At 32.7% G+C, this 25,974-nt stretch overlaps 4 protein-coding genes across 4 annotated transcripts in view; all 4 read left to right on the top strand.

Annotated features, from left to right (window-relative positions):
• Window positions 1-858, top strand: part of LOC101508470 (uncharacterized) — a 4,534-nt gene extending 3,676 nt beyond the window's left edge. The window contains exon 3 of the mRNA XM_073370046.1: window positions 1-858. This exon is cut by the window's left edge and continues 2 nt beyond it. Within this exon, the coding sequence (XP_073226147.1) occupies window positions 1-511 (511 nt within the window). The 3' untranslated portion in view covers window positions 512-858.
• A 1,759-nt stretch (window positions 859-2,617) lies between these two features.
• Window positions 2,618-7,392, top strand: LOC101509201 (calcium-dependent protein kinase 1-like). The gene is made up of 8 exons (XM_004503599.4): window positions 2,618-3,394; window positions 3,937-4,080; window positions 4,564-4,716; window positions 5,083-5,198; window positions 5,623-5,790; window positions 6,513-6,640; window positions 6,745-6,844; window positions 7,027-7,392. Exons 1-8 carry the CDS (start codon window positions 2,749-2,751, stop codon window positions 7,105-7,107), a joined length of 1,536 nt encoding a protein of 511 aa, XP_004503656.1. The 5' UTR covers window positions 2,618-2,748; the 3' UTR covers window positions 7,108-7,392.
• Window positions 7,393-8,358: 966 nt separating this feature from the next.
• Window positions 8,359-16,620, top strand: LOC101509530 (potassium transporter 3). Its single transcript, XM_004503600.4, has 9 exons — window positions 8,359-8,811; window positions 10,033-10,276; window positions 10,380-10,628; window positions 10,741-10,791; window positions 11,238-11,498; window positions 11,588-11,640; window positions 12,349-12,463; window positions 14,078-14,332; window positions 14,938-16,620. The coding sequence occupies exons 1-9, from the start codon at window positions 8,767-8,769 to the stop codon at window positions 16,032-16,034; spliced, it is 2,370 nt and encodes a 789-aa protein (XP_004503657.1). The 5' UTR covers window positions 8,359-8,766; the 3' UTR covers window positions 16,035-16,620.
• Window positions 16,621-22,335: 5,715 nt separating this feature from the next.
• LOC101509853 (uncharacterized) overlaps window positions 22,336-25,974 on the top strand; it is a 5,229-nt gene continuing 1,590 nt past the window's right edge. The window contains exons 1-2 of the mRNA XM_004503601.4: window positions 22,336-22,994; window positions 23,517-23,672. Of these exons, the coding sequence (XP_004503658.1) occupies window positions 22,836-22,994; window positions 23,517-23,672 (315 nt within the window). The 5' untranslated portion in view covers window positions 22,336-22,835. The remainder of the gene's footprint in view (window positions 22,995-23,516; window positions 23,673-25,974) is intronic.

Consider the following 25,974-nt stretch of genomic DNA (forward strand, 5'->3'; position numbering starts at 1 on the left):
AAAGAGTGCACAAGGCAGCACTGACTTTTGCAAGGCACATGGAGGAGGCAAGAGATGCTCGTGGGGCCATCCTGAGTCAGAACATGGCATCCAGCCAGATGGTCCTTGTACTTCATTTGCAAGGGGGAAAACGGGTCTGTGTGCACTTCATAGTGGACTAGTGCATGATAGGAGGGTTCATGGAGGTGTCTCTTTAGGATCTGTTCAGGATCCTCGTTGTAGCAAACCAGTTGAAGTGACTATGATGAAGATAGGGAGTAGCATAGGCAACACAGCTGCTCCTAGAACTTGTTCAGATTTGAAACAACATGAAGTTGCAAGTGCTTGTGCCTCAGTTGAGGAAGGCGGTCGTTTTCCTATGTCAGTTGCTGTTCCTGAAGGAAGGGTGCATGGTGGAAGTCTAATGGCATTGCTGACGTCGGGTGGTACAAGCAGCGTGAAAGGTCTCACTGGCGGTGATCTATCCAAGCCAATCAAAGGTTACAATATCTTGCCCCAGAGTTGGATTTAAGGGTAGTTATCATTTCTGTTGTTGTGGTTTCCTTATTTAACAAATTTTATTAGCATTTTATCTTTGTTATTCCCTTTGACGTTAGATTTTTGACGATTAGTTTTATTCTGTCATCCATTGAAATTGAGAGAATACCCAAGTCGTTTAACAATCTAACGTAGGGGATATCAAAGTAGGATATTGTACTTTGTTAGGTAGTTGGTGATGTTATTTTCCCATTCCTGTGTAAATATTATTAAATCTGATGAAACGTCTAGCAGGTTGTGAATACATGTTGCTGCCTGTAAGGACTGTAGTGTGCCATGTATTCTATTTTAATAATTAATAATAAAGCCTTCACTATCGTATATTTTGTTATAATAATGTTTGTGTTGTTTTTGTTCACGAGCTTGACAACCATTCGACAGGCTATATATGGGACTGAGGTTGCTACCATTTCTACTGTTATCATAGATACTCAATAAGATTGCGATGTTTATGCTGTATATTCAATTATTTTTATTTTTACTTTTAATTTTTTAAAAAGTTTCTTCAAATGATATATTGTTTGTAGTTTTATTAACAACTAAGATTTTTATCTGGTTGAGGTGTGAGTGGAGTCAAATAATGTATTCTGTAGTTTTTTTGGTTGCAAAAATCTTTATATATTTACAAATAATTGAAGTATCGTGAATAACCCATTACCTTTATAACAATTGCACACTAGAGAAAACTGAGTTTTATTTCCATTGCCCTTTCAATTTCATCAACATGTAAAGAGAATCATCAATGCCTTCAAACCTAAATTGTAGTAGCATTTTTCTTCCACTGCTAGAGCCATTTAACTCTGTTTATAGTTTTTTTTTTAAAATACCAATAATTATATATATTTATATTATATTTGAATTTTATAAAAAAAGACTACCTTTCTTTTTGAGGAAAACAAAAGGCTACCTAACATTATTTATAATAAACAATTTTTACAGACAAATGTCCCAATCGAACATTATTATAAACTTAATAAGTTACTCAATTAATTAGCTGAAACTTTTATTTGTTTTTATTTAATCATAAAAATTCCATAATAAATTAATGTACAAAAGTCACTAACAAAGACGCAACACTCATTTGGTCCTTCGATGGCTCAACAATTGACAAGGGGTTGCCCTGCATTACAGATAAAGGCGTTGCTTTCTGATTCAGCTTCTCACCTTCTTTACAATCTCTGAATGTAGGCCAAACACCTTTTTTCGTTTGTTATGAAAAATTAGTTAGAGTTCAGCTCCCAAATTTTAACTTCACAAAAAATGATAGAAATTTATGATTCTATTATTACTAATTTTTTGTGTGCAACCTCACATATTCTTTATATTAAGTTTAACTTATTTTTAACAAATAATTAAACTTTCACACCTTAAGTATGAAGATTTTGAATATGATACCTGCATATCAATGCTAATATAACTATCAACTGAAATATCCTATCAATAATAATTTAACTTTAAATATACATATTTCAGAAAATTTACATTAAAATTTATCGTTCAATTCACTTTTATATGTATATATTAAAACATAAATTACTTTATATTCAATTTAATTTTTATTAAAATCAAATTTATAAAATTAATTTATTTAAAATTAAGTTTAATCGTCGTAAAATCAAACAAATTATTACATTAATCTTCCTTTATCAAAGTACCGCCACAAATTAATGTTCTCAACAATAATATTTCGGTGATGAAATTATATAGTTCAGGACTTATATAAATATTTTTTATTTTTATTTTTTTAAATTTTTATTCATTTTATTTTAATGATAGACCTTTAAAGTAATCAATTATAAAAAAATGAAATATTACTATAAAAAAATGTAATTTTAGAAATAAAAATAATTTTTTAATATTTTTTGTTTTTGTTTTTAGAAATACAGACGTTTGTTGATTTTTCAAATTCTCTTATTCTTTATTAACTATTAAAATGAACATTTTTGTTTTCATTTATTGAGTTAAAATAAAAGCAATTAATCACAATAGTATATTTGAAGTTACCATAAGTATTTATTTATTACAAAACATATAACACCAACATCTGTTCAGTTATTATTTAGTTATTTTCCGTTAATTAATTAATTAATACAGATCAAAGTCCAATTTAGTCCTTGAGTTGTTGTGCCGGCAACCTCGTCGCAAAACACGCCACACTTTTTCTTCCCTCTTTCTCCGACAACCACACTTCTCTTCATTGACTTCAACTCAATGGGAGGAAACTGCAGCACCGGCACCGGCACCGGAACCACCACCACCGCAACCGAACCTCCCAACCAAAATACCCCCAAAATCCTCCCTCAAAACTCCACCCCCTCACCACCTCAACCTCCCTTACCCACCTCCCTCGGACGCATCCTCAACCGTCCAATGGAAGACGTTCGCTCCACCTTCATCTTCGGTCGCGAACTCGGCCGAGGCCAATTCGGCGTTACATATTTAGTAACACACAAAGTCACCAAAGAACAATTCGCGTGCAAATCAATCGCCACGCGAAAACTCATTAACCGCGACGATATCGATGACGTTCGCCGTGAAGTTCAGATCATGCATCACCTCACCGGTCACCGGAACATTGTTGAACTTAAAGGTGCTTATGAGGATCGTCACTCTGTTAACCTTGTTATGGAGCTATGTGCCGGCGGTGAACTTTTTGATCGGATTATTACTAAGGGACATTACTCCGAACGTGCTGCTGCTAATTTGTGTCGTCAGATTGTTACAGTTGTGCACAATTGTCATACTATGGGTGTTATGCATAGGGATTTGAAGCCTGAGAATTTTTTGTTCCTTGGGAATGATGAGAATTCGCCTCTTAAGGCTACGGATTTTGGTCTCTCTGTGTTTTTTAAACCAGGTTATTATTGCTTGCTTATATTGATGTTTGTTTGTTTGTTTTTTGGTTTAATTCGTGGACTTGTACAATGTGATTAATGGAAGGTTAGTTCTGTTTGGATTGACTTGTTTTGGCTCTTTTGGAGAGCTTATGACATGTTTATATGTTCTTTTCAACTTATTTTCATAAGCTCTCAAGGATATACTTATTTGAGTTTATCTACTCGTAAACACTAAAGAAATCATCTCATGATATCTGATGTCTATAAGCTGTTTTTAGCTTATTTCTACATGCTCTCCTGGATAGCTTATGAAAACAGGTTAAAGCTTCTATGAAAATAGTTTGACTTTATTTTATCTTTTGTTAATGAAATAGCTTGTACTTAAACACTAATGAAATCAACTTATGAAATGTGCATAAGCTGTTTTAACTTATTTCCATAAGCTCTTCAGGATAGCTTATGAAAACAACTTAAATCACATATGTTTTGTTATAGAAATAGCTTTACATAAACACTTACATCATAAGTTAGTGATTAGTTCTGTTTTGATTTATGAGAGCAGGAGATATGTTTAAAGATCTTGTTGGGAGTGCCTATTACGTTGCTCCTGAAGTGCTGCGTAGAAGTTATGGGCCTGAAGCTGATATTTGGAGTGCAGGGATTATATTGTATATTTTGCTTTCCGGTGTCCCTCCATTCTGGGCAGGTAAAACCTCCTTCGTTTTCTTTCTAACCAAATGCTCACAGTCGCAGTTTTATTTTTTAATATTGATAACCTGAATTCATGGTGTCGTGAACCAAGTATTCTCAAAGTTTAAGTTGTTAATTAGGTGAAGGAAAATGAATGGTTGTATACCTTGTGAGCTTCAATACGAGATTTTATTGGTGCTTTGGTCAACACAGGTTTATTGCGGTTAATAACTCCTGTAGTCATTGTAGTCAGCTAATCTAAGTTGTTGGATAGTGATCAGATGACTCACTTCGTGAGTTTGAAAAATGAGGAACTCAAAACCTCAATTGTTTGATCTTCATCGACGGTCAAGATTATTGACTGCAGTTATTGCTATTTGCGTCTAATCCGTTTTTGTGATTTAGTATACAAGTTTTTTTTTTTATTCTTGTACCTTGATTTTCTTGCTTTGAAACTTCCTTATGTTTTTCACACCTTGTTCTCATCTATGATGTGAAGAAAATGAACAGGGTATCTTTGATGCTATTCTTCGTGGGCATATTGATTTTGCGTCGGATCCTTGGCCTTCTATATCAAGTAGTGCCAAAGATTTGGTGAAGAAGATGCTACGAGCTGACGCTAAAGAACGACTTTCAGCAGTTGAAGTACTTAGTAAGTCAAATTCTTCTAGTACGCAAAAGTGATTTGTTTTATGCCAAAAGTGGTTATATTTTACTCTGTTTTATGCCAAAAGTGGTTATATTTTACTTTGTTTTGTGCCAAAAGTCCCTGCCTCGTGTACAATGTGCTCTTTGTTGTCTCTCTTTTACATCCCTATGATAAGATGACTTTTCACTTAATTGATTTTCTATTTTGATCTAAAGAATAGTATGCATGAGTTTACTTTTTTTATTAACATTTTGCTTTCAAATGCAATCTCTTCTCAAACACACTGTATGAACATCTGAGCTGAAAACCTTCTTGGAAGTTAGTTCCTTTGAATCAATCAGCCATAACAATATGTTTTACATACTCCAGATCATCCTTGGATGAGAGTAGATGGAGATGCATCTGACAAGCCTCTTGATATTGCTGTTTTAAGCAGAATGAAACAATTCAGGGCAATGAACAAGCTAAAGAAAGTAGCTCTGAAGGTAAAGTATCTTATATAATCATTTTCGTTGTCATGAACATCATAATCAATCTTCTAGTAAAATGTCTACATTACCACTATGAATAAATAAAAGGGAGAAGGCATTCATAACTGAACTAGATGAAGGAATTGGATTCTGTTGTTCCTGTTATATGATTTCAGCTCGGACTACTGGAGAATCTGTTTCCGTATTGGCCATGTATCTAAGCTACACAGCTGAAACTATCTTAAATACACTTAAAAGTAATAATTAGGATGATATTACTGGCCTATTTTGTAATATTTACTTGTTCTCCCACAAAATGTATGGAAGTAGTAGATTATCTAGTTTTAAAATAAGATTAAGCTATATTGAAGGGTTTGGTTTCTTGCACATCCTATCCAACATAAAACGTCATCTCATAATGGTATTTTATTTATTGCAGGTTATCGCCGAAAATCTTTCTGAAGAAGAAATTATTGGCTTGAAGGAAATGTTCAAATCCATGGATACAGACAACAGTGGAACAATCACATTTGAAGAGTTGAAAGCTGGTCTCCCTAAACTTGGTAGTAAAATGTCTGAGTCTGAAGTAAGGCAGTTGATGGAAGCGGTAAGATTATTGTTCTTTTCTTCTTTGGTTATACCATAGGTTATTGACTCTTCCTGAGATGTGGCATGTTTGAAGGTTACCAAATATTTCATCCTGTTTCTACATTTTGACCTGAAACACTAAGTGGGGTTTAGGGTTTAGACACTGCATAGAATGCAGTCACAGAGTGTAGAATATTTATTTGTATCAATTTGTTATCTGATCAGTATTTTCATTTTTCATATGTGCAGACAAATAAGATCAAATCTGTTTGAATATAATCTGAGATATTTACAAGTTACAACCATTATGTGCAATCATTATCTCAAGTATTTCACCCTTACAGACCTCATTATGTGCAATCTCATTCTATGTTTTATTTTTGTTTATAAATCGTGTGTCCAAAACTTCGTTTTGCACTTGCACTAAACTTGATGCAAAACTAGTGGAGCTTTACATCCCGTAACAAAGTCTCGTATGTCACAAATTCAATTTTTTTATCTTTTGCAATCTCATGTTGTCTTGATAATCATCAGCGATCAAACCTTGTTTCATGCTCATAAAGAACTTGATGCTCCAAGCATCGATGTGCTGAGTAAATTGTAATTATTGATTCCCTTTATTTAAAAAAAAAATTGTATCTCTGTATTTGTAACAATGCTGAGGATTAGAAAGCTGCATGATATTCGATTACTAGCTTACTACTTCTCTTGATTTTAAGATAATAATTATTTTGTTTTCAGGCTGATGTGGATGGCAATGGAACCATTGATTATATTGAATTTATAACAGCTACCATGCATATGAATAGAATGGAAAGAGAGGATCACCTATATAAAGCCTTTGAATATTTTGACCAAGATAAGAGCGGGTATTCTCATTTGATTTCTGTTCATAATTTTATAGTTTAGCAACATTATCGCCTTAGATGTTGATTTATAACATGTTTTCTTCTTGTTGCTTCTGATTTCAAAGGTTCATCACAAAGGAAGAATTGGAATCTGCACTTAAGAAGTATAATATGGGTGATGAGAAAACAATAAAGGAGATCATTGCCGAAGTTGATACAGACAATGTATGTTACTTCCTTGTTACCTTTTTTTTAATTGTTTGAACTAATTACATGTTACAGTAATAATAATAATGACATTTATATTATTAGAACATAGATGGTTCTATTGAAACAAAGTTATGCGAAGAGTACCGACAATTAGACATGTTTTTCCGGTGTTGTTTAACTGTCCTTCGTATATGCAGGATGCAAGAATTAACTATGATGAATTTGTAGCGATGATGAGGAAAGGAAACCCCGATATAACTAAAAGACGTCGCAAATAAGCTCTACATAAGCTGTTTTAGTAACACGGACAGAAATGTATTCCACGGAGTTTACTCACCTGTTGTTTCTAGGGAGCACTTTTGTGTAACAGAAGTTTTTGTGTTGTTTTTCGCATGTTCTTTGGTCGCAGATATTGTGTATTTATATGTGATATTTTCGGGTCCAGTTGTACTGAGTTTATTTATACTGCTTGAGTAGACACCAATATGTACAAATTCTGGGAAAAAAAGGTCAACACCATTTTCCGTTGTGAGGTTAAAAGAAAATGATATTTATTCATGCTAGATCCATGTTTATGCTACTGTTATCTCCGTAATTACATCGGTTTTTCCTCTATTCAATAATATGCCAATGATGTGACAAATAATGTGACTTGAGAATATGAATATACACAAAAATGGTAAGAAAAATGTTAATTACATGAGTTTTCCCAAATTCATATGGAATCCACATATTTTAATATATTTGTTTTGATTGATTAGAAATTACACGAGTTTCTCTAAATTCATATGGGATCTATATGTTTTTGTGAAATTTATGTAAATTTTAATCAATTAAAAAAATATGTTAACAAATATATATTAGAAAATGAGTTGTTAATATTATTCAAATGATATTCACTAATATGTCATGAGACAATTCAAAACGGTTATTATAATCTAATAAACTTTTAAACCCTCAAACCCTATTTGCAGTATTTGCAAACTTGTATAGCTCTAGTGACTATTCAACAACAATCTTTAAAAAAGCATAACAAAGTCAACATTCAAAATTTTAGTTATGTTGTATGCTTTTCTGAAATTGTGATGAGTTTTGGTAGAAGTTGCCATTGGAACACACGCTATACGAAATCTTAGCACGTGCGAGCATTTGCCATGACACTGTGCGCCGAGTTGTCAGCAACTACGACAGTGGCACTGTTAGATTCCTTTGTCAAAAGTAAACAAATATACAAACGTGGGAAGTCAGTGAAGTCACTATACATTTGCATATTCAGCGACAACAATATCATTATGCACCTCATATAAATTCCATGGATGTTATTGGTATGGATGCTTTATGCATCATGATAAAGATAGAGATACGAGTGATTAATTACGCCATTTATCAGTAACCAAATGTTTGTCTAAGCCGCCAACAACAACCAGAGGAAGAAAAGCCATCCAAATTCTCAACGACAAAAAAATGCTATAATAAAATCATATCTATTATACAAAACAAAATTAAAGAAAATAAATAAATATAAACATGCAATCAATTATTAAGACCCGCAAAATTCGGATCAACCCTTAAATAGACTGTAGTGGCTATCATATTATTTGTTAAATAAATTATCCAATCTTTCATTTAACAAAAACTTTCTGAAATAATATTTTATTATTTTTCTTTTTTGACAAACGAATATTTTATTATTTTTCAGATAAGAGAAATATTGTTGATTTTTATATGATTTATTGAATTTTATTGGTAATTTGTTAAAATTGTTAACAGCATTTTTCGAAGACCACTTTGCAATGGGAGAAGAATCAGTCGATTTTTCCGTTTTTTATTTTTTTTTTCAAATGAAACGAACACAACGATGTTAAACTGATTCAATTCAACGCTATCTTTCTCTCAAAGCCAGAAAATCTCATGCTCTGTTCTATTTTGGCTTCGCTATGAGTTCAAGCGATGCGAATAGACAACGAGGTTCATCAACAACGGTATGATTATTTTTTGTTTTAACAATTCAAACCCTAACATAACCAGAGTTTATTATAATAATTGTTTTTTGCCTTTCTAGATTTCGAATTTTCGATGCTTTGATTCAAAACCTAATGAATGAATGTCTAATACAGTAACTATTCGAATAACAGAAAAGGATGATGAGTGAAACGGAAATAAGATCCGTTGTTTCAAACATGGATCACTGGGATGGAAACATGATAGAGTCTTTTTGCTGTGTTTAATTTGGAAATTTATGGAAGCGATTACACTGAGCATAGAATTTATTTTGCAATGAGAATTTTTGTATTGGAGAACATATGCTATGTTATTAGGAACTTAAATTATATAGCTGAAACTGAACCCGTTTCTGAATGTGATAAATGTGGTATTCTGCATTTTTGCACTTGACACTGTTTTATCAAATGAAAATTGAGCAACTTCATCCATGTTTGGTTGCACTTTGGGAGGAGCCAAAATCAATTTTAGAGGTGTAGAATTGATTCTGACTTGTTTGGGTGCTATTGAGCAGAATTGATTCTAGCTTGAAGCTAAGATTTGTAGCTTCTAAGTCTGTCGTGATATTTACACTAAAATTTATTGTTCAACTCACTTTTGCCTAAAGATATTCAAACATAGATCACTTTACATTCAACTCACTTTTAATTACAATCAATTTTAATCACCAGAGAACCAAACACACTAATATGAGTTATATTCATGTGCAGAGAAATAAAAAAGCAAATTGGAAAGAGAAGCATTTGAAATTTTGAATAGCCCTATAGTCTATCTTAGTAGTGTTATCATGCTTTACTTTAGTTGTTTATTTATTTGCCTTTCCTCCTTATCCTGAAGTTTGTTTTATTGAAATAATTGTGTTTGGTTTTGCGGTGACAAAAATTGATTTTGAATGATAGTTATGTAAAATTGGTTTTAGTTAAAAGTGAATTGAATGTAAAGTGGTTTATATTTGGATACATTCGCTTAATAGAATTTGAGTGTTAAAATCACGTTCAGAATTAAAAGCTAAAAGTCCTAGCTTCTAGTTTAAATCAATTCTGGATGCAAAATCAATTCCAATCAACATCACTCAAATGTGACAAAATCAATTTTGTGTTTGGAATCCCTTTTGATTCTCACGACTGTGAAATCAAATGCTCACTAAGTTTGTTTCATTTATGTATGTTAGTCTATAATGTCTGATTTCTTTTTGTTGACAGGTGGAGTGCAAATCTCAGTATAAAGCTCCTTTATTTTTGGCATACCAGAGTTTGGGCTTTCTGTTTGGTGACATCAGCCTATCCCCTCTATATGTCTATCAAAGTATATTTTCTGGAAGACTGAAACATGTTCAAAATGAGGATGCAATATTTGGTGCATTTTCTTTGATTTTTTGGACTCTCTCTCTTATTTCTATGTTCAAGTATGCTGTTATCATGTTGAGTGCAGATGATAATGGTGAAGGTAAGGGTTACTATTTTGTGAGTTTTGATCCCCCCCTTTTTAAAAATCTTTTCCTTATTATACATATTAAGTGTAGTAGTGCTAATGCATTGAACTTGTGCAGGGGGAACCGTTGCTTTGTATTCGCACCTTTGCAGAAATGCGAAATTTTGTTTGCTTCCTAATCATCAAGCATCTGATGAGGAGCTTTCTACATATCGCAAACCTGGTTACTCAAATAGAAATATACCAACCTCATCTTTGAAAAAATTCATTGAAAAAAATAAGAACACTAAAATTGTTTTGCTTGTTTTTGTTTTACTTGGTGCTTGCATGGTAATTTGTGTTGGCGCACTCATGCCTGCCATTTCAGGTAAGCCAACATCTTTTTCTCTTCACAAATATGTCAGTTTTGTCTAGTAGAAACTCATCTGATTGATGATTTTCCTTGTAGTATCTCTATTGATCAGAATTTCATCTTGCAGTTCTTTCATCTGTTGAAGGGTTGAAAATTGAAGCGAAGATTAAAAACGAAAGTAAGTGGAAAAAATGCTATTCTTCCACGAAACAGTTTCTAATGCTCAAAGCTTAAATAAGCTAAATACAATAACTTAATGAGTTAATATATCAAACTAGACTATAGAAAAGGAGATACCTTATATTTTAACAGAAAATAATGAAAGGTAATTCAGCATAATGCGATGTTCACTATGTATGATTTCTGTTACGGTGTTTTGGTTGATTTAAAGAAGATAACATTGTATAGTGGGTGAGTTCTACTTTGTGACTTGAAGAGCTGTTTCTAAAAAATTTCAGTAAAGCTTGCTTTCCAGCATTCTTCAATATAAACAAAATCACTAGGATATTTATTCTGAAATTTAATTCACTAAATTTCCCCCCGCAGTTTTTAGTGTTTTAGATATATGTAAAATGCAATATAGGTTGTTTTTCTGTCAAAACTTATGCTTATATCATTATACAGGTATTGTGCCTCTTATTTCTTGTGTTCTACTGGTTGGACTCTTTGTTCTGCAACACCGTGGCGCCCACACGGTTGCCTTCATGTTTCCTCCCGTAATCATCCTATGGTTGCTATCTATTTTCGCGATTGGCATTTACAATGTCATCAAGTGGAATCCCAGAATATATCAGGCTCTTTCTCCATATTATATATTCAAGTTCTTTTTGGTTACAGGAAAAGATGGTTGGGTTAATCTTGGAGGGGTATTTTTGTGTGTTGCAGGTCTGTGTCACTGTGTCTCTTTAAAATTTCAACTTCTGCTTAAACGTTATTCTTACCAAATACATTATGGTTTTCTTGCATCACTTCAGGGACTGAAGCTATGTTTACAGACCTTGGATACTACAAAAAAGCCCCTGTAAGGGTAGGTGCAGTTCTTGAGTATTAAGTAGGATCTCAATTTCATAGTTAAACGGAGATGTTCAGTTCATGAATTTGGCACTCTACAAATAGATACGAGATTGGTTAGCATTATATGACGAAGGTTTCTGTTAGGGTGATGAAAATTTCCTTTTGTCAGTATGGATACCTAATTGTGAATCCTGTTATGTACTTTTCAGACCTGGACATGTTAGATGTGTCTATTATATGTGAAAGGAATAAATCTGTGGTTTGAAACTATGAAGGAACTGGGACTTAAGATAATAAGATGGGAAGTTATCACAGATAAGTCAATTGATCTTAGCAGTTGATTCAGTGATACATACTAATTTGTATTACACACTTATGTATTAGAAATTTAGTACCATAAAAGTCAAACCTTTATTTTAGAGTATACAATGCACAAGCATTACAAGCAAACAAGAAAAGCAACAGAGAGACTGTAGGTAATTGATTTAGAGAGCAATTAATGATTTGCTGTCATCCACTCTCGTGCTAGAGTGGAATATGTGGAATCAAATATTGAGTTGACTTACCAGTTTGAGAAAAGGCCATATATAGTCCACCACCCATGCTCTTGACATAAAATCGTGATTCCTAATTTTAAACAGAGCCTTAACTTTTACATAATTTTGTTTTTTTGAAAAATGATTGTTTTAACTTTTAGTATTTTATCCTTGTTACCATGCAGGCTGCATTTTCTTTTGTCATTTACCCATGTCTAATTCTTCAATACATGGGGCAGGCTGCTTTTCTATCACAGAATTTATCTGCAGTACCTATAAGCTTTTATGCTTCTATTCCAGGTCAGCTTATGTTAATGCTAAGAACAAAAATTGTCTGATTAAATTTTGCAAGACATAGAACAACATTATATGCATTCAAAAGATGGATGAATAGCCAGTGAATGCTCTTGTGTGAATCTTGAGTCTTCTATGTTGTAAATTGGCCAATTTGATTGCCTCAAATGTCTCTGGACTTTTTGGGTGGGAGAGCATTGAACCTATAATGATGATTTGAGATATTTTGAAGAATCATATAGTTTGTATCCTATTAATAGTAATATTGTGAATTTGAAGTATTAGCTTTCTACTCACTGTATTCCATTTTGATAATTATAAACTGATGCCAGCATTGACAGCTGTTGCATTCAAGTTCTGGTATTGTCCGCCAATTTATGTGGGAGAGGTTTGATAGATAATTTTAACCATTGAGGCTTTCTTATCTAACAGGAATATTTCAGTGGTGAATTATATTTGGGATGGATGTATTACTATTACCCTATATTTTTCATAGCATGTTTTTTATTGGGACCAATCCTTTTTATGTTTCTCTTTCTCATACATATTCTACTAATTTATTCATTAGTATAATCATATTATGAAAGTTTTCAAGAATTGATGTCTATCATATCATGGTTATGATTTAATTTTGTTGTAATGATCTATGTATTAGACTGTTTGCGTGACTGGTAGATTTTGAAAACCTAGTCAGTATGATTGCTATTCTTTTCTAACTGAAACCCAAAATTTCACTTGAACGTAATTGATCTTAGGAATAGGTTCCAGCTAATTGCAACCTTTTAAGTAATGTTACTGTTATTGATTTGGATACATGTTCCTGATGAAATACATTTTGTGATAAAGTGGGGAAATAGCTTATATTTCGAGCTTAAGTTTTTAATAAAATATTGTGCATTATTACGTTTGCAATATTTTGGCAAACAAATGAATAGACCTGATTGTTGCCACAAATTTTTAATGTATCAGAGACACAATGATTTATTCTTGTTTCGCCGTAGTTGGTGGGCATACATATTGAGTTAAAGCCTAGCCAGTTAGTTATTGTTTTATAGTGCCTACCATCCCTCCTTGTGCTCTTTCTAGCAATTGTTTTCATTAAAAGAACCACTTAAACAATAGCTGTATTGGTTTTTCCTTAGCTTTTGATATGAACCGGATCAGAAATAAAGGAAGTTGTGTTTTTATAGACACTAATACAAATTCTGCCCCAATGTTTGTGCAGCTCCAAGAATATGAAGAATGTTTAGTACAAATATAAATTCCCTGGATATTTAAGAGATCCAGATTCCAGACCTCTTCCATAGTTTCCCACTAAATACAAATTGACCCCCTCTAAGACCCCCTCATTATTTATAGCCTATGCTCTCTCCCTGTAACTTACACCCTAAGTAACTAGTCTAACTCGCTCACTACTAGTAACTAACCTATCAACTTCTTATGCTGGTGTGCTATATGCCATCAGTGGAATAACATAACCTGGTAGTGGTAGCATTTCAGTCACTAAATATGCAAAAGATATTTACTCTAGTAGTAAGTAAAGCAAAATAGTTGAGTAGACAGCAACACCCTGCAATATGTTTTCAATGATAATGCAGTGATATTTTTGTCATTTTGTAGATGTCCTCTTTTGGCCGGTATTCGTGGTGGCTGCTTTGGCAGCAATAGTTGCAAGTCAGGCTGTCATCTCTTCGACATTCTCAATTGTTCAACAATGCCATGCATTTGAGTGTTTCCCTCGTGTTAAGGCAGTACATTCCAGAAGGTGGATCGATGGTCAGACGTATATACCAGAGATAAACTGGATTCTTATGATAATCAGCCTGGCTGTGATAGTTGGGTTCGGAGACACAAACCATATAGGGTATGCTTATGGTAAGCTTTGTTACAATGGTATTTTAAATCCCTATTAAGAATTCATGGGTCTCCATACTTTTGTTTTATCTCGTAGGATATTTAATTCTATATTAATTTTCTAAGACAGAAGTACATGCTCTTGTATATTATGTGGTTTTGAAATAGGGTTGAATGTTGATCCCCCACAGATTGTATTGTAACACTCACTCAGTTAACCATATCATGCCATCTATTTAGAAGTAGTAAAAAAAATTATTAGAAGGCAGAATTAGCATAATGCCATAGTTTTGATCTACTACCTGGTTAAGATTTTTTTACATTATCATCTATGACATGTTATCACATGATTCACATCATTAAAAGAGTTGAGTGATAAAATGTGCTAGATAGCTCAAACTGTTTCAATGATGTGGCAGCTCATTATTTGATGCTACTCATGCTAGTGTAAAAAAGATACATTAACAGTGGAGCAAAATTTAATTGTTTTGAAATGGTTGATTATGTAACGTAGATGGTTCAGTGATCGTCATAGAAAAAAAAAATTACATCTATTTTCTGGATAACTTTATCATTCATTACCGTATTTCAGCTGATGATTGCGAATGTCATCATCTTGATTGCAGGGATTGCATGTCTGATTGTTGCATTTGTGACCACATGGTTGACCTCTCTCGTCATCAACCTTGTATGGCATCAAAGTCTTATAGTTGCTATTGCATTTCTCTTATTCTTTGGTTCGATAGAGGTTTTCTTCCTATCGTCCTATTGCATGAAAATCCCAAAAGGTGGATGGGTTCCAATTGTGCTCTCTGCAGTCTTCATGGTTGTTATGTATGTGTGGCATTATGGTTCTAGAAAGAAGTATTTTTTTGATATGCATAACAAAGTTTCAATGAGGGGGATCCTTACATTGGGTCCTAGTCTTGGGATAGTTAGGGTTCCAGGAATGGGTCTTATCTATACCGAATTGGCTACTGGAGTCCCTGCCAGTTTTACTCATTTCTTGACAAATCTGCCAGCTTTCTACCAAGTGGTTGTTTTTGTTTGTGTTAAGACTGTGTCTGTGCCTTCTGTGCCCCATGCAGAACGTTATCTCATTGGCCGAATTGGTCCAAAATCCTATCGATTGTATCGGTGCATTGTTCGAAATGGCTACAAAGACGTTTATAGTCACGAAAATGATTTTGAAAATGAACTGGTGATGAGCATAGCAGAATTCATTCAATTGGAAGCTGAAGGTTCTGGAAACCTAGATGGTACTGGGGATGGCCGTATGGCGGTTGTTAGGACGTCTGGTAAGTTTGGAACAAGATTGCGAATGTCAGAATCTGCTGGTTTTGAAGGTGACAGTAACAATCTTCCCGGAGCTTTGACTGTTAGTAGCAGTAAATCTTCGACATTGAAGAAGCTGCAGGCCATGTATGAGCAGGAATCACCTGAACTCAACACTAGACGGCGGATTAGATTTGAGGTTCTAAATACAATATATAGAGATCCACATGTCAAGGAAGAGCTCATGGAACTTGTGGAAGCCAAGCGCGCCGGAGCAGCATATGTAATAGGTCATTCTCATGTAAAGGCCAAGTGGAACTCTTCATTTGCGAAGAAGTTTGCTATAAATCTCTACTCTTTTCTTCGAAAAAATTGCCGTTCCCCTGCTGTTGGACTAAACATTCCCCAGACTTGTCTGATTAAGGTAGGAATGAATTACCATGTCTAGCATTAAGATGCTGACAAATTTGTAACTGGGGATGTGATTTATGCAAGCCAGAAAAAATGCCACCTGAGCTTCCATGACCAGCAAGATTATGCTACTTTGGTCAATTCAACTGATATATGGATGTCACTCAAGAATCTCCTCTTGGTATGTTCAAGAAAGAACTGCATATAATCGCCAAGATTTTTTTGACTTTGTGATGGCGTTGACAAGGTATGTAAATTACCAATTTGTTGGATAAGGAGTTACGATTGGGGGTCCTGTACCTGTTTATTTTGTTTGAGCTTCCCAAATTAAATTTGAGAGTCACTTCTGTCTTAACGGCTATGTCTAGTTTTGCTAAAATATTTTGCATGTAAGCATCTAATGCTGTCTTTGTACTTGTATGGAAATTTCTTTTGGTCGTTTTTGTAATCGTCCTCAGCCAAACTGGGAAATGATCTGTAACCAGAACGGAAATTATACATGAACTATAGAAGTGTCACATGTCCCAGCAGCATCCATATGGTGTGGGTTTGAAAATTTTTTTTGTTTATTTATTTTGGCAACTATTAAATTAAGTTTGTTTTGCTGAGTAAGTTTACTTCAACTTGTTTTAATTTATCGTTTTAGTTGTTTCTTTATTCTGTACTCAAACACATATCGATTTGATAAGTTTGAGAAAGAAATATCCGAAATTTCAAATAATTTTCGGCTTATAATTATTAACAAGTCAAATTCACCATATGTTCTGGACATGAAAATTTAAGGTTAATAATAAAATGAGATATTTGGTTAAAGATAATTGGTTGGAAAAAAATCGAGTGCCAGTATACAAATTGAAATAAGAAGCACTATTTCTTTATCATAGAATTTAGTTTGTGTAAAGAAGTAACAAAGGAAAAACATGACAGCAGATAAATTTGATCGAACTACATAATAAACAAAATATGAAAAACAAATTATTATTCTTGAAATTGGAGTAAAAGCATAGCAACAAGACCCACACTTGCTGCAACTCGTGCAAACCTTCCCCAACTTTGAAGGTAAAACTTTCCCCAACTTTGAAGGTAAAACCTTCCCCAACTTTTATATTTTATAGTATATTTATGCATAATTTTTTCGAATTCATTTTTAAAAGACAAAATTAAGAAGTAAAATGTAATCATCAACCTCCATCCCCTTTAATCTAGAAACATACACACTTGATCAATTCTTCGACCTAGAAGCCACCCTTCGGCCAAGCCACTTCGTCCTATTTTGTTTTTCCTTTCGAGTATAAGATATTCAATCTACAAACAAAAATAAATGAGAAAATGTGACCATAAAGTTTATCTATGTAGATTTTTGACATAGTGGTGAATTTTGGAGTAATTGTGATGAATTCAAAAGAAAGTTTAACAATTGGGTGTTGATGCAGACAATGATGAAATTATATTTCTCAACTTTGTTTCTCCAAAGACGACCAATAGTGGCTAAAAAATGGTTGTGCATAAGTTGAATCTTAGGGTTTAGGGTAAAAGAAATGAGTTGTGAAAAGAAAGAACGGTCATTTCTCAAGTATTTCTAATTTTTATTGAAAAATAAAAATATGATTTCAACCATTGTTTTAAAATAAAATTTAAAAACTAATGTTCGTTATGTTTTTTTAGACCGAAAAAGATAGTCCATTTAATAAAAAAAAAATTTATTACATTGATGAAATAAAAGTGAATGTTAATTAACAAAAATCAAATCTAACTAACGGTCATTAAAATAGACAAAATATATCATGTGATCATAAATTATTTAATTGCATCGTATCATATTAGTCTTTCAAGTTTTTTGTTTGGAATAAGTCCTCCAAGTTGCATTAGATGTTCATTAGCTCCCTAGACGTATAGGTGTTTGATATACTATTTACTTGACAAAAATAGGGTTGACCACTTATCTTATGCCTCTTGCACATATCCATTGTGAAGCTCTTGTCCGTTTCAAAATTAAGTTAAACGATTTAAGAAAATTGTTGTGCGAGAGAAGACATGGGTTGGGGGGAGAGAAATTATGGTTCTACATGAAAAGATTTTGGTTGACATTTGGTACATTGGCCAATAAATATCTCTTGGGATAGAGTTTGTAAAATTAGTGTTTTTTTTTTGTTATTTCATCTAAAATGTACCATTTATAATATTGGTAAGGTTAATATTGTCTCTCATTTCATTTGTATGTATTACTTTGATGCATGTAGGTAGAATAGTGGTGGTGTTGTGTAATCTAGTGTTGTTCTATGATTAGGGATGGTAAAATCATTTGAAAATCCACAACATATATACTTCCACACAATTTCTACATCCCCTAGCTTCCTTCTTTTGTTGGCCTCTAATTCTTTTGTTTTTTCTCCGGTTTTGGAGTTTCCACGTTATATTCTTGTGTTGTGATTGTGTCTTAATTCTTTTGAACTTATGTTATTTTTCCCAACAACTGGTATCAGAGCCAAGGTTCGGAGGTTCGGTAGGATAATTTTTCTTAGTATGCTCTGTGGTTGCAGCTTTGTCTGATCTTCCACATCAAAAAAGAATTATCCTTGGCATTGTTAGAAGAAAGGTGATACTGTGAAAGTGCTGTTTAGGGAGGTTCTGGCTAAGGAAAGACTTGGTATTTAAGCGTGTCTGTTGTGACCCACCTCTCTTTCTTGGGAACTTACCTGGTGCACAGTTTACAGTCTGCAGCTGCTATGTCTTATTCAAGCGTTATGAAGTTTGACATAGAGAAGTTTGATGGAAGAATCAACTTTGGCTTGTGAAAAGTATAAGTCAAGGATGTGCTTATACAATCAGGATTACACAAGGCGTTGAAAGGAAACACTTCCAACATGGAGGACGACAAGTGGGAGAAACTAGATTTGAGAGCTGCAAGTGCAATTCGTCTGTGTTTGGCAAAGAATGTTCTTGCGAATGTGCAGAATCTGTCATCAGCCAAGCAACTCTGGGAGAAGCTTGAAGGGTTATATCAGGCTAAGGGCATCTCAAATCGGTTGTTGTTGAAAGAGCAATTCCACAATCTGCGCATGGATGAAGGTACGAAAATCTCTGATCATCTTAGTACTTTGAATAATATTGTCTCTGAGTTGGAATCTATCAAAGTTGAGATTGATGATGAAGATAAAGCGTTAAGGCTCATTTTGTCCCTTCCACCTTCCTATGTTCATCTTAAACCTGTTCTGATGTATGGGAAGGAAAGTTTGAGTTTTGAAGAAGTTGCAACTAAAATTATTTCTGAAGAAAGGAGAATGAAAAATGATGAAAGCACTTCATCAAGCTCAATGTTGCTGACTAGAAGTGGGGCTAATGGGAAGAAGATACATGCAAAGAATTTGGTGTGTTGGGAGTGTGGAAAGTCTGGGCATGTGAAGAGAAATTGTCCAGGTGGAGCAGTATCTGGAAAAGACTCTGAGGCAAGTGCTGGCAAGGTCTCCCTTGTTTGGGGAGATGATGGTGATCTCATCTAGAAGATAAAGTTTGTCCTTATGGTATTTCCGCTATACCATGAAAAAGGACAAGTTATTGCTAGCGGATTCAGAACAACACACGGGCATTGGTTGGCATTGATGCAAGGTGTGTGGGGATGTGTCGATGGCTGAAGAACTTCCTGGAAGCCAACATGGGAGTTGCACCATAAATTTCAGCAAGGTTTCGACATGAGAAAATTCTTGGAATGGTTTAGTTCCAAGTGGAGAAAATTCTTGGGATGGTTTAGTTCCAAGTGAAGTGTACTTTTGATGGTGGAGTATGATTGTCAGTAAGACAATGGAAGCGGAAGCTGTAACTCTTACAATCAAGGTGGAGATTGTTGGGGTTGATTGCAAGTCCCACATCCTTTAGTGTGGGAGAATAAGGAGAAGACCAAGGCTATATATTGGGTTTTGGTCATTTGTTTTCAAATGCACCAGTCAACAATATCACTTTAAGCTTGTATCTTTGCTTTGTAAGAGTGTGGTTGTACTGGGGTGTCTGGTGTGAGTGAGAGAAGTCTATGTGTTGTAATAATTTTCACATAGTGTTAATTCTCTGGTTGCCGGTTTAGGCAGCGGTCGTGGTTTTTTCTCCAGTTTTGGAGTTTTCACGTTATATTCTTGTGTTGTGATTGTGTCTTAATTCTTTTGAACTGATGCTATTTTTCCCAACATATGGATGGTAAAATCATTTGAAAATCTACAACATATATACTTCCACACAATTTCTACATCCCCTAGCTTCCTTCTTTTGTTGGCCTCTAATTTTTTCACCGTGCGAATCACAACTTTAATACACAACCATATTATATGAAAGACTTCAATGTTCTTGATTTATGAAGTCGATTCATTATTCTATGATTTATTCTATGAAGTCGATACATAACATAATGAGACCATGTTATGTTATGCCCTGGTTTTACCTTACGCTTATTCTATGATTTTAATTCAAGAAAAAAAATTCAAAAATAATATGCAAGAGAATAACGCACACATAGGATATTAATGTCCCAATTCTGTTCCCATCACATTAGTAAGAGGTCAGACAAGTGAATATTCTTGTAATATAATGTGTTAAAAAAATTTAATAATGCGCACATAACATGACTTAAATGACCTATCATAAAAAAAGAACTTAAAAAACTAATTTATTACAGTAGAACAACTTAAAACACTACAAAAATGACAAAAATGCATTTTAATTTAAAAGTATTACAAAATCTTAATTCAAATTGTTAACAATAATGCATATATTGAGTATCTTTTATTTTAGCATGATCTTTTATCGTAGTATAATTAATGAAATTTTACAAGATCTAAATTTAAATGAGTATTATGTTTTTTTTACGATACTTAAAATATTAATATATTTTTAAGCTCTTGTTTAATTGACGATATACGGTAGAATTTATCATATTTTTTAAGATAAAAAAATAACTAAATATAATAAAATAACTTAAAATACAACTATATATGTTTTGCCTTAAAAATATTATGTAATGGTAATGAAACTTTTCACAATAATGCATTTAACGACATATGACATGGCCTTTTATAGTATTCCAATGAATAAAATTTAAAAACTTTTCACAAAAATGCATTTAACACATATGACATGGCCTCTTATAGTATTCCAATGAATAAAATTTAAAGTTCAATTTTTTTTTTTAAATAACGGCGGGTGAAATTATTACTTTAAATTAGATAAATGTAAGATATTGAAATAAATTAGAGATGTCATATATTATTTATTTTAAATATCTGATAAACATTTATTTCCTTCTTTTAAAAATCATATAGATTTCTTCTTAGTCTCACTTAAATATTTTTTTATAGAATTTAATTTATATATATATATATATAATATAAATCGTTTTTATAGTGTTAATAAATTACAATCTTCACATCATTATAAATATTTAAATTTTATCTAACTAATTATAAATTTTATCTAACTAATTATAAATTTACATATATAATTAATTATGATGTACTGAATGTATAATACTATATTATTTTTTGCATGGACAATTCATGATTTTATTTTTAAATTATTAAATTTTTACAAATACTCATTTTATAAATGGAAGTTAGTATCCTGGTTGAATTTTATTATTTATTTATTTATAAGAAAACAAATTATGTCCGTTAATCTAAATTTTTTAGATAAGTAGTTCTTCTAAGTCTTACATAATAGTTCATTTCTTGTACAGAAATCTTACATATAATAATACTTATATCCTTCAATCTAAAAATTTCTATAAAAAGTAGTTAATTAATATGTACTATAAGTGAAACATTTTTACATTTCTTATCATATCAATTTTTTACGTATAATCATTATATTAATTTTTTATATATATCAACATTTATTTACATGATTAGATATAATAAAATATATGTATACATGTTTTTTACACAATTTAATAATTTGTCCATATTTATAAGACTAAATGACACTTTTTATGCATATATATTAAGAAAAAATAGTGGAGTACATAAAATAGTAATATAATTAATATATATATTTTTTGTATATAATTATTACTAAATTATCTTATATTTATTTTCTGTCAAAAAATTATATTTTTTACAGATATATTAAATGTTAATTTTTCATATTTTAAGATAATTTGATAATAATTTTTTTGACTAAAAATAATTTGATAATATTAATAAGTGATATATTTAAAAAAGAGTAATAGATATATTTTGGTAGGAGATAAGAAAAATATAAACAAAATGTACTTTAAATATATTCGTTTACAAAACGATTTTAAGATCAGGTAAAAAAATGTGACAAAAATAAAAGAGGAGGGAGTAAATGAATTGAAGTGATAAATTGGTTTGCGGGAATGGAATCATCTACCTACCTACCCCCAAGTCCCAAAGTTTTATGGCACACCGTTCAATTTTACCCAATCCAACCCTAACCCTAACCCTAATCCTTCGGATTTGCCCAATTGTCTCTCTCTTGTGAAGGTTATATACTTACTTCACTCGTCAATTCCAAATCAAGCCGAATTATTTCCTTTTCCAAAACCCTCCTAAATTTTCTCGTTCTTTCGAAATTGAAATGCAATTCTCCCAAATCCAATTACCACCACAACAACAACAACAACGCTTCAGGACACACCTGAGGATATTTTATATATTGTAATAATCATTATTTTATTATTATTATTATATATATTTGTAATAATTAATAATTAGTAGAGGTGGATGGAAGAAAGTAGAAGGAAGTAAAGGTAGAGGTTCTTCAAATCACATACCCTAATCCACCACCTACCATTTCTAAATCTTTGATGTGAGGATTACTGTTAACACATTTATAGATGTTGTGTACCTCTTCTTCATCTTCTTCTTCTCACTCTCTTTTTGCTCGTCACTCCTTTCTTCCAATTAAGGGTTTTCCTCGACCCTCAATTCTCTCACTTCGTCCTTTTCCTACTCATTTTCGGATCCCCAATTCTCATATCAATCCTTCAAACAACGTAAGTATATAACTATTTTGCAACTACTTCCAGCCATTTTTCTTTGATTTATTTATAATTGTGTTTCTGGGTTATTTTTAATTTTTTATATTTTAATGAAATTACTAAGTTAAAAGAAAAGGGTTTCAAAATGTTCTGACCTTTATCCCAAATGAACCTCAGAATCTGAAACCTGTATGTATATAAGGGTTTGCTTGTTTTGTGGAGGGTTTAATTTTTTTATTAGTTTACTTGTGTGTTTATCGGTGAAAGTGTTGTGGCAAGTTAGCATTTTTATTAGAAATACATATAAGTGTCTGTTATAGGATTAGATTATTTGAACTTATCTAACGATTTGGGAGAGCCCATGACACGTTCATATGTTGTTTTAAGTTTATTTCCATAAAGTCTCTAGGATAGGTTATGAAAATATTTTATAGGTTATATAAAAACAATTTAACATTATTTTATCAATTGTTATAAAAATAACTTAAACATAAGCACAGTGTGTTCACCTTTTATACTTTGGTGTTTTGATTGCAGAAATTGAGTATTCTGTGCTTTAGACATGAAGAGCATCATTCTTCAGAAACGCCCAAACCTGAAATTATAGACCACTTTCTTCATGAGGATTTGGTGCAATTTGAATCCGAGGACCCCAATGTCACCAAAAGAGACTGGAAGTCAATCCTTCCAAAGGTCAAATATCTTTCATTGTTTGTGTTTATAAGCAAATGGTTTTCCATTTTCTGTGCTGATGTGTTCTCCAGCATTTTAAATCTTGGTATTCATTATCAATGATTGTGTACTCCTGAACCAAATTTGAAAATGCATAATTTATCCCTGCCATTATGTTCCATGGCGATGAAATTCCATGCTAAATTCATACACTAATTTATAATGGTTTTGTGTTGCATTTTGTTTCTTCATTGCTGACTAGTAAACTTTAGGACGGTTTGATATGCATGATTTAAAATTTGAGCTATGTAGTTATTTGGTAATGTCTGTTGTATAGGGAAATTACATAATATTAAAAGAAACACTTATCCATAATGAATTTAATTCCTATACACAATCAATGTAAGAGTTTTTACATTGTCACTGGATCACAACAGTTAGGTCATTAAAGATGTTACAATTTTACTGAAACTACCTCTAAAGTTAAGTCTCTGAATGGTTGTGATATACTAACAGTGTATAAAACTTTTTACACTAACAGTGCATGACAATTAAATTCATCCACAATTAGGCATTTGTGCTATAGGAATTTCGTGATCAGACTTTGTCAATCACGTGCGATTGCAATCAATCATAGGAAGTGCTGGATATGGGACTGTGTTGGGGACCCTATATTAAGGATCCGTTTGGAGTTTAGAGGGGAGGGCTTTGGAAAGATGGGAGGAAAGAGAAATCTTCTACCTTATGTAAATAGTGTTTTTGTAGAGAATGAAAAGGGGATGCATATGTGAATATCCACTTTCCCTTTCCTCCTTCCTTTTTTCCAACTCTCCCTTCCTCTCCTAAATTCCCAAACAGAGCCTAAGTGAATATCCACTTGTATTTTTGAACTTTTGAATTGATGATGGCTTGATGGAAAGAAACGAGAATGTGGTTTCCTTTGTCAAGCCATATGTTTGATTGCATACAAATTTCAAAGTAAATATCTGTTTGTACTTGGTCATTGAAAAGTTAATTGAATTAAAGGAGCAGGTAGATTCCTTTGCCATTCCTAATAGGTCATTTATTTTATTTTATTTATTCATTTCAATGTTCTTTTGATGTCAGATTGAAGTGGGATTTGAGACATAGGTTTTCTCAGATGGATTAATGGTATATTATAGATTCATAGAATCCAGATTAAAGGCTGATTGAAGGTTGTTGGATGTTTGTGAGGGTTAATGTGACTTGCAGAGGAGAATAGGGGGTTTTAGGGTTGGATCAATGAATGTATGAGTGCTGAAAATGTTACCTGCATTTTCAGGGTTGGATCAATTTGGTTTTGGGACAAATGAAAGAAGGAATTAGGATTTTGATGTGGTGAATCTGTTTTGATGCTCGATAGGGTTGAAAAGCATTCTATTTTAAAAAGCATTGAAACTGTTTAAATAGACCTATAACTTTTCGTGTAAAATATAGAAAGAAACACAAATTCCCATCCCATAGTGTCTTGCATACTAAACCCACTAGGAACTCGTGGATATCAAGGTTGCCTACGCATTTTATTAGTTAGTAGAATGTAGTGGAACTGGATGTAATAGAATGGAACACAATGGAATAGAATGAAGTTACCCTTTGATCATTGCTTGGATATTTTTATGTAATGGATACAAATTTGGATCCACCACATATCTTCAATTGAAAAGAAGAAAAATAGGGGCATTGGACTGAATGTAATCAGTCTAGATTCATTCCATCTCTTCCTATTTTGCATAAACCTAACAATGAATTGAATATCATTGCTTTCCATTTCCAACTATCATTTCAACAATAGGCTATAACAAATTCAGTAGCAGGTGATGTTATAAATCCTAGCTTAAATTCCACCCCAAGAATTGGGAATGTAAAAATTCTTATTGATAAACCTTTGGTTAGTGGTTAGTTAGTAAAAAGGATTAGGAGGTGATGTCTATAAACAAGATATACAGCAGAATCTGTTTGTAGCTAAAAGGTAGAGTTGAAGAGCTCTTGAACCATCTTTAAGAGCGTATTCCCTCTAGAATGAAATATAAGCAAAAAGAGTATTTGAAAAGTTGATGTGTCTAGTCTAAATTTTAGACCAAACACATCAACTTTTTAAATACTACTTTTGCTTTATTTCAATCTGGAGGGAGTATGTTATAAGTGTTTGTGTCACCATTGACCGAGAGACCCATCAATGAAGGATTCCTTTTTTTTTTCTGTGTGAATTTTTCTTTCTTCTTAATTACCATTTGATCCTATCAACTTCCTAGATCACCTTAAGGATTAAAACATTAGACATAATTTTCCCTAAATAACCGCT

Source organism: Cicer arietinum, chromosome 6 (assembly GCF_000331145.2).
Source record: "Cicer arietinum cultivar CDC Frontier isolate Library 1 chromosome 6, Cicar.CDCFrontier_v2.0, whole genome shotgun sequence".
NCBI classification, from domain to species: domain Eukaryota; kingdom Viridiplantae; phylum Streptophyta; class Magnoliopsida; order Fabales; family Fabaceae; genus Cicer; species Cicer arietinum.

Coding starts and splice junctions, on each gene's coding strand:
- LOC101509530 (XM_004503600.4), top strand. CDS start 8,767: ATGAGTTCAAGCGATGCGAATAGACAACGAGGTTCATCAACAACG. Junction 8,812..10,032: donor AACGAGGTTCATCAACAACG/GTATGATTATTT, acceptor TTTTGTTGACAG/GTGGAGTGCAAATCTCAGTA. Junction 10,792..11,237: donor AGCGAAGATTAAAAACGAAA/GTAAGTGGAAAA, acceptor ATCATTATACAG/GTATTGTGCCTCTTATTTCT.
- LOC101509201 (XM_004503599.4), top strand. CDS start 2,749: ATGGGAGGAAACTGCAGCACCGGCACCGGCACCGGAACCACCACCACC. Junction 3,395..3,936: donor CTCTGTGTTTTTTAAACCAG/GTTATTATTGCT, acceptor TTATGAGAGCAG/GAGATATGTTTAAAGATCTT. Junction 6,845..7,026: donor CCGAAGTTGATACAGACAAT/GTATGTTACTTC, acceptor TCGTATATGCAG/GATGCAAGAATTAACTATGA.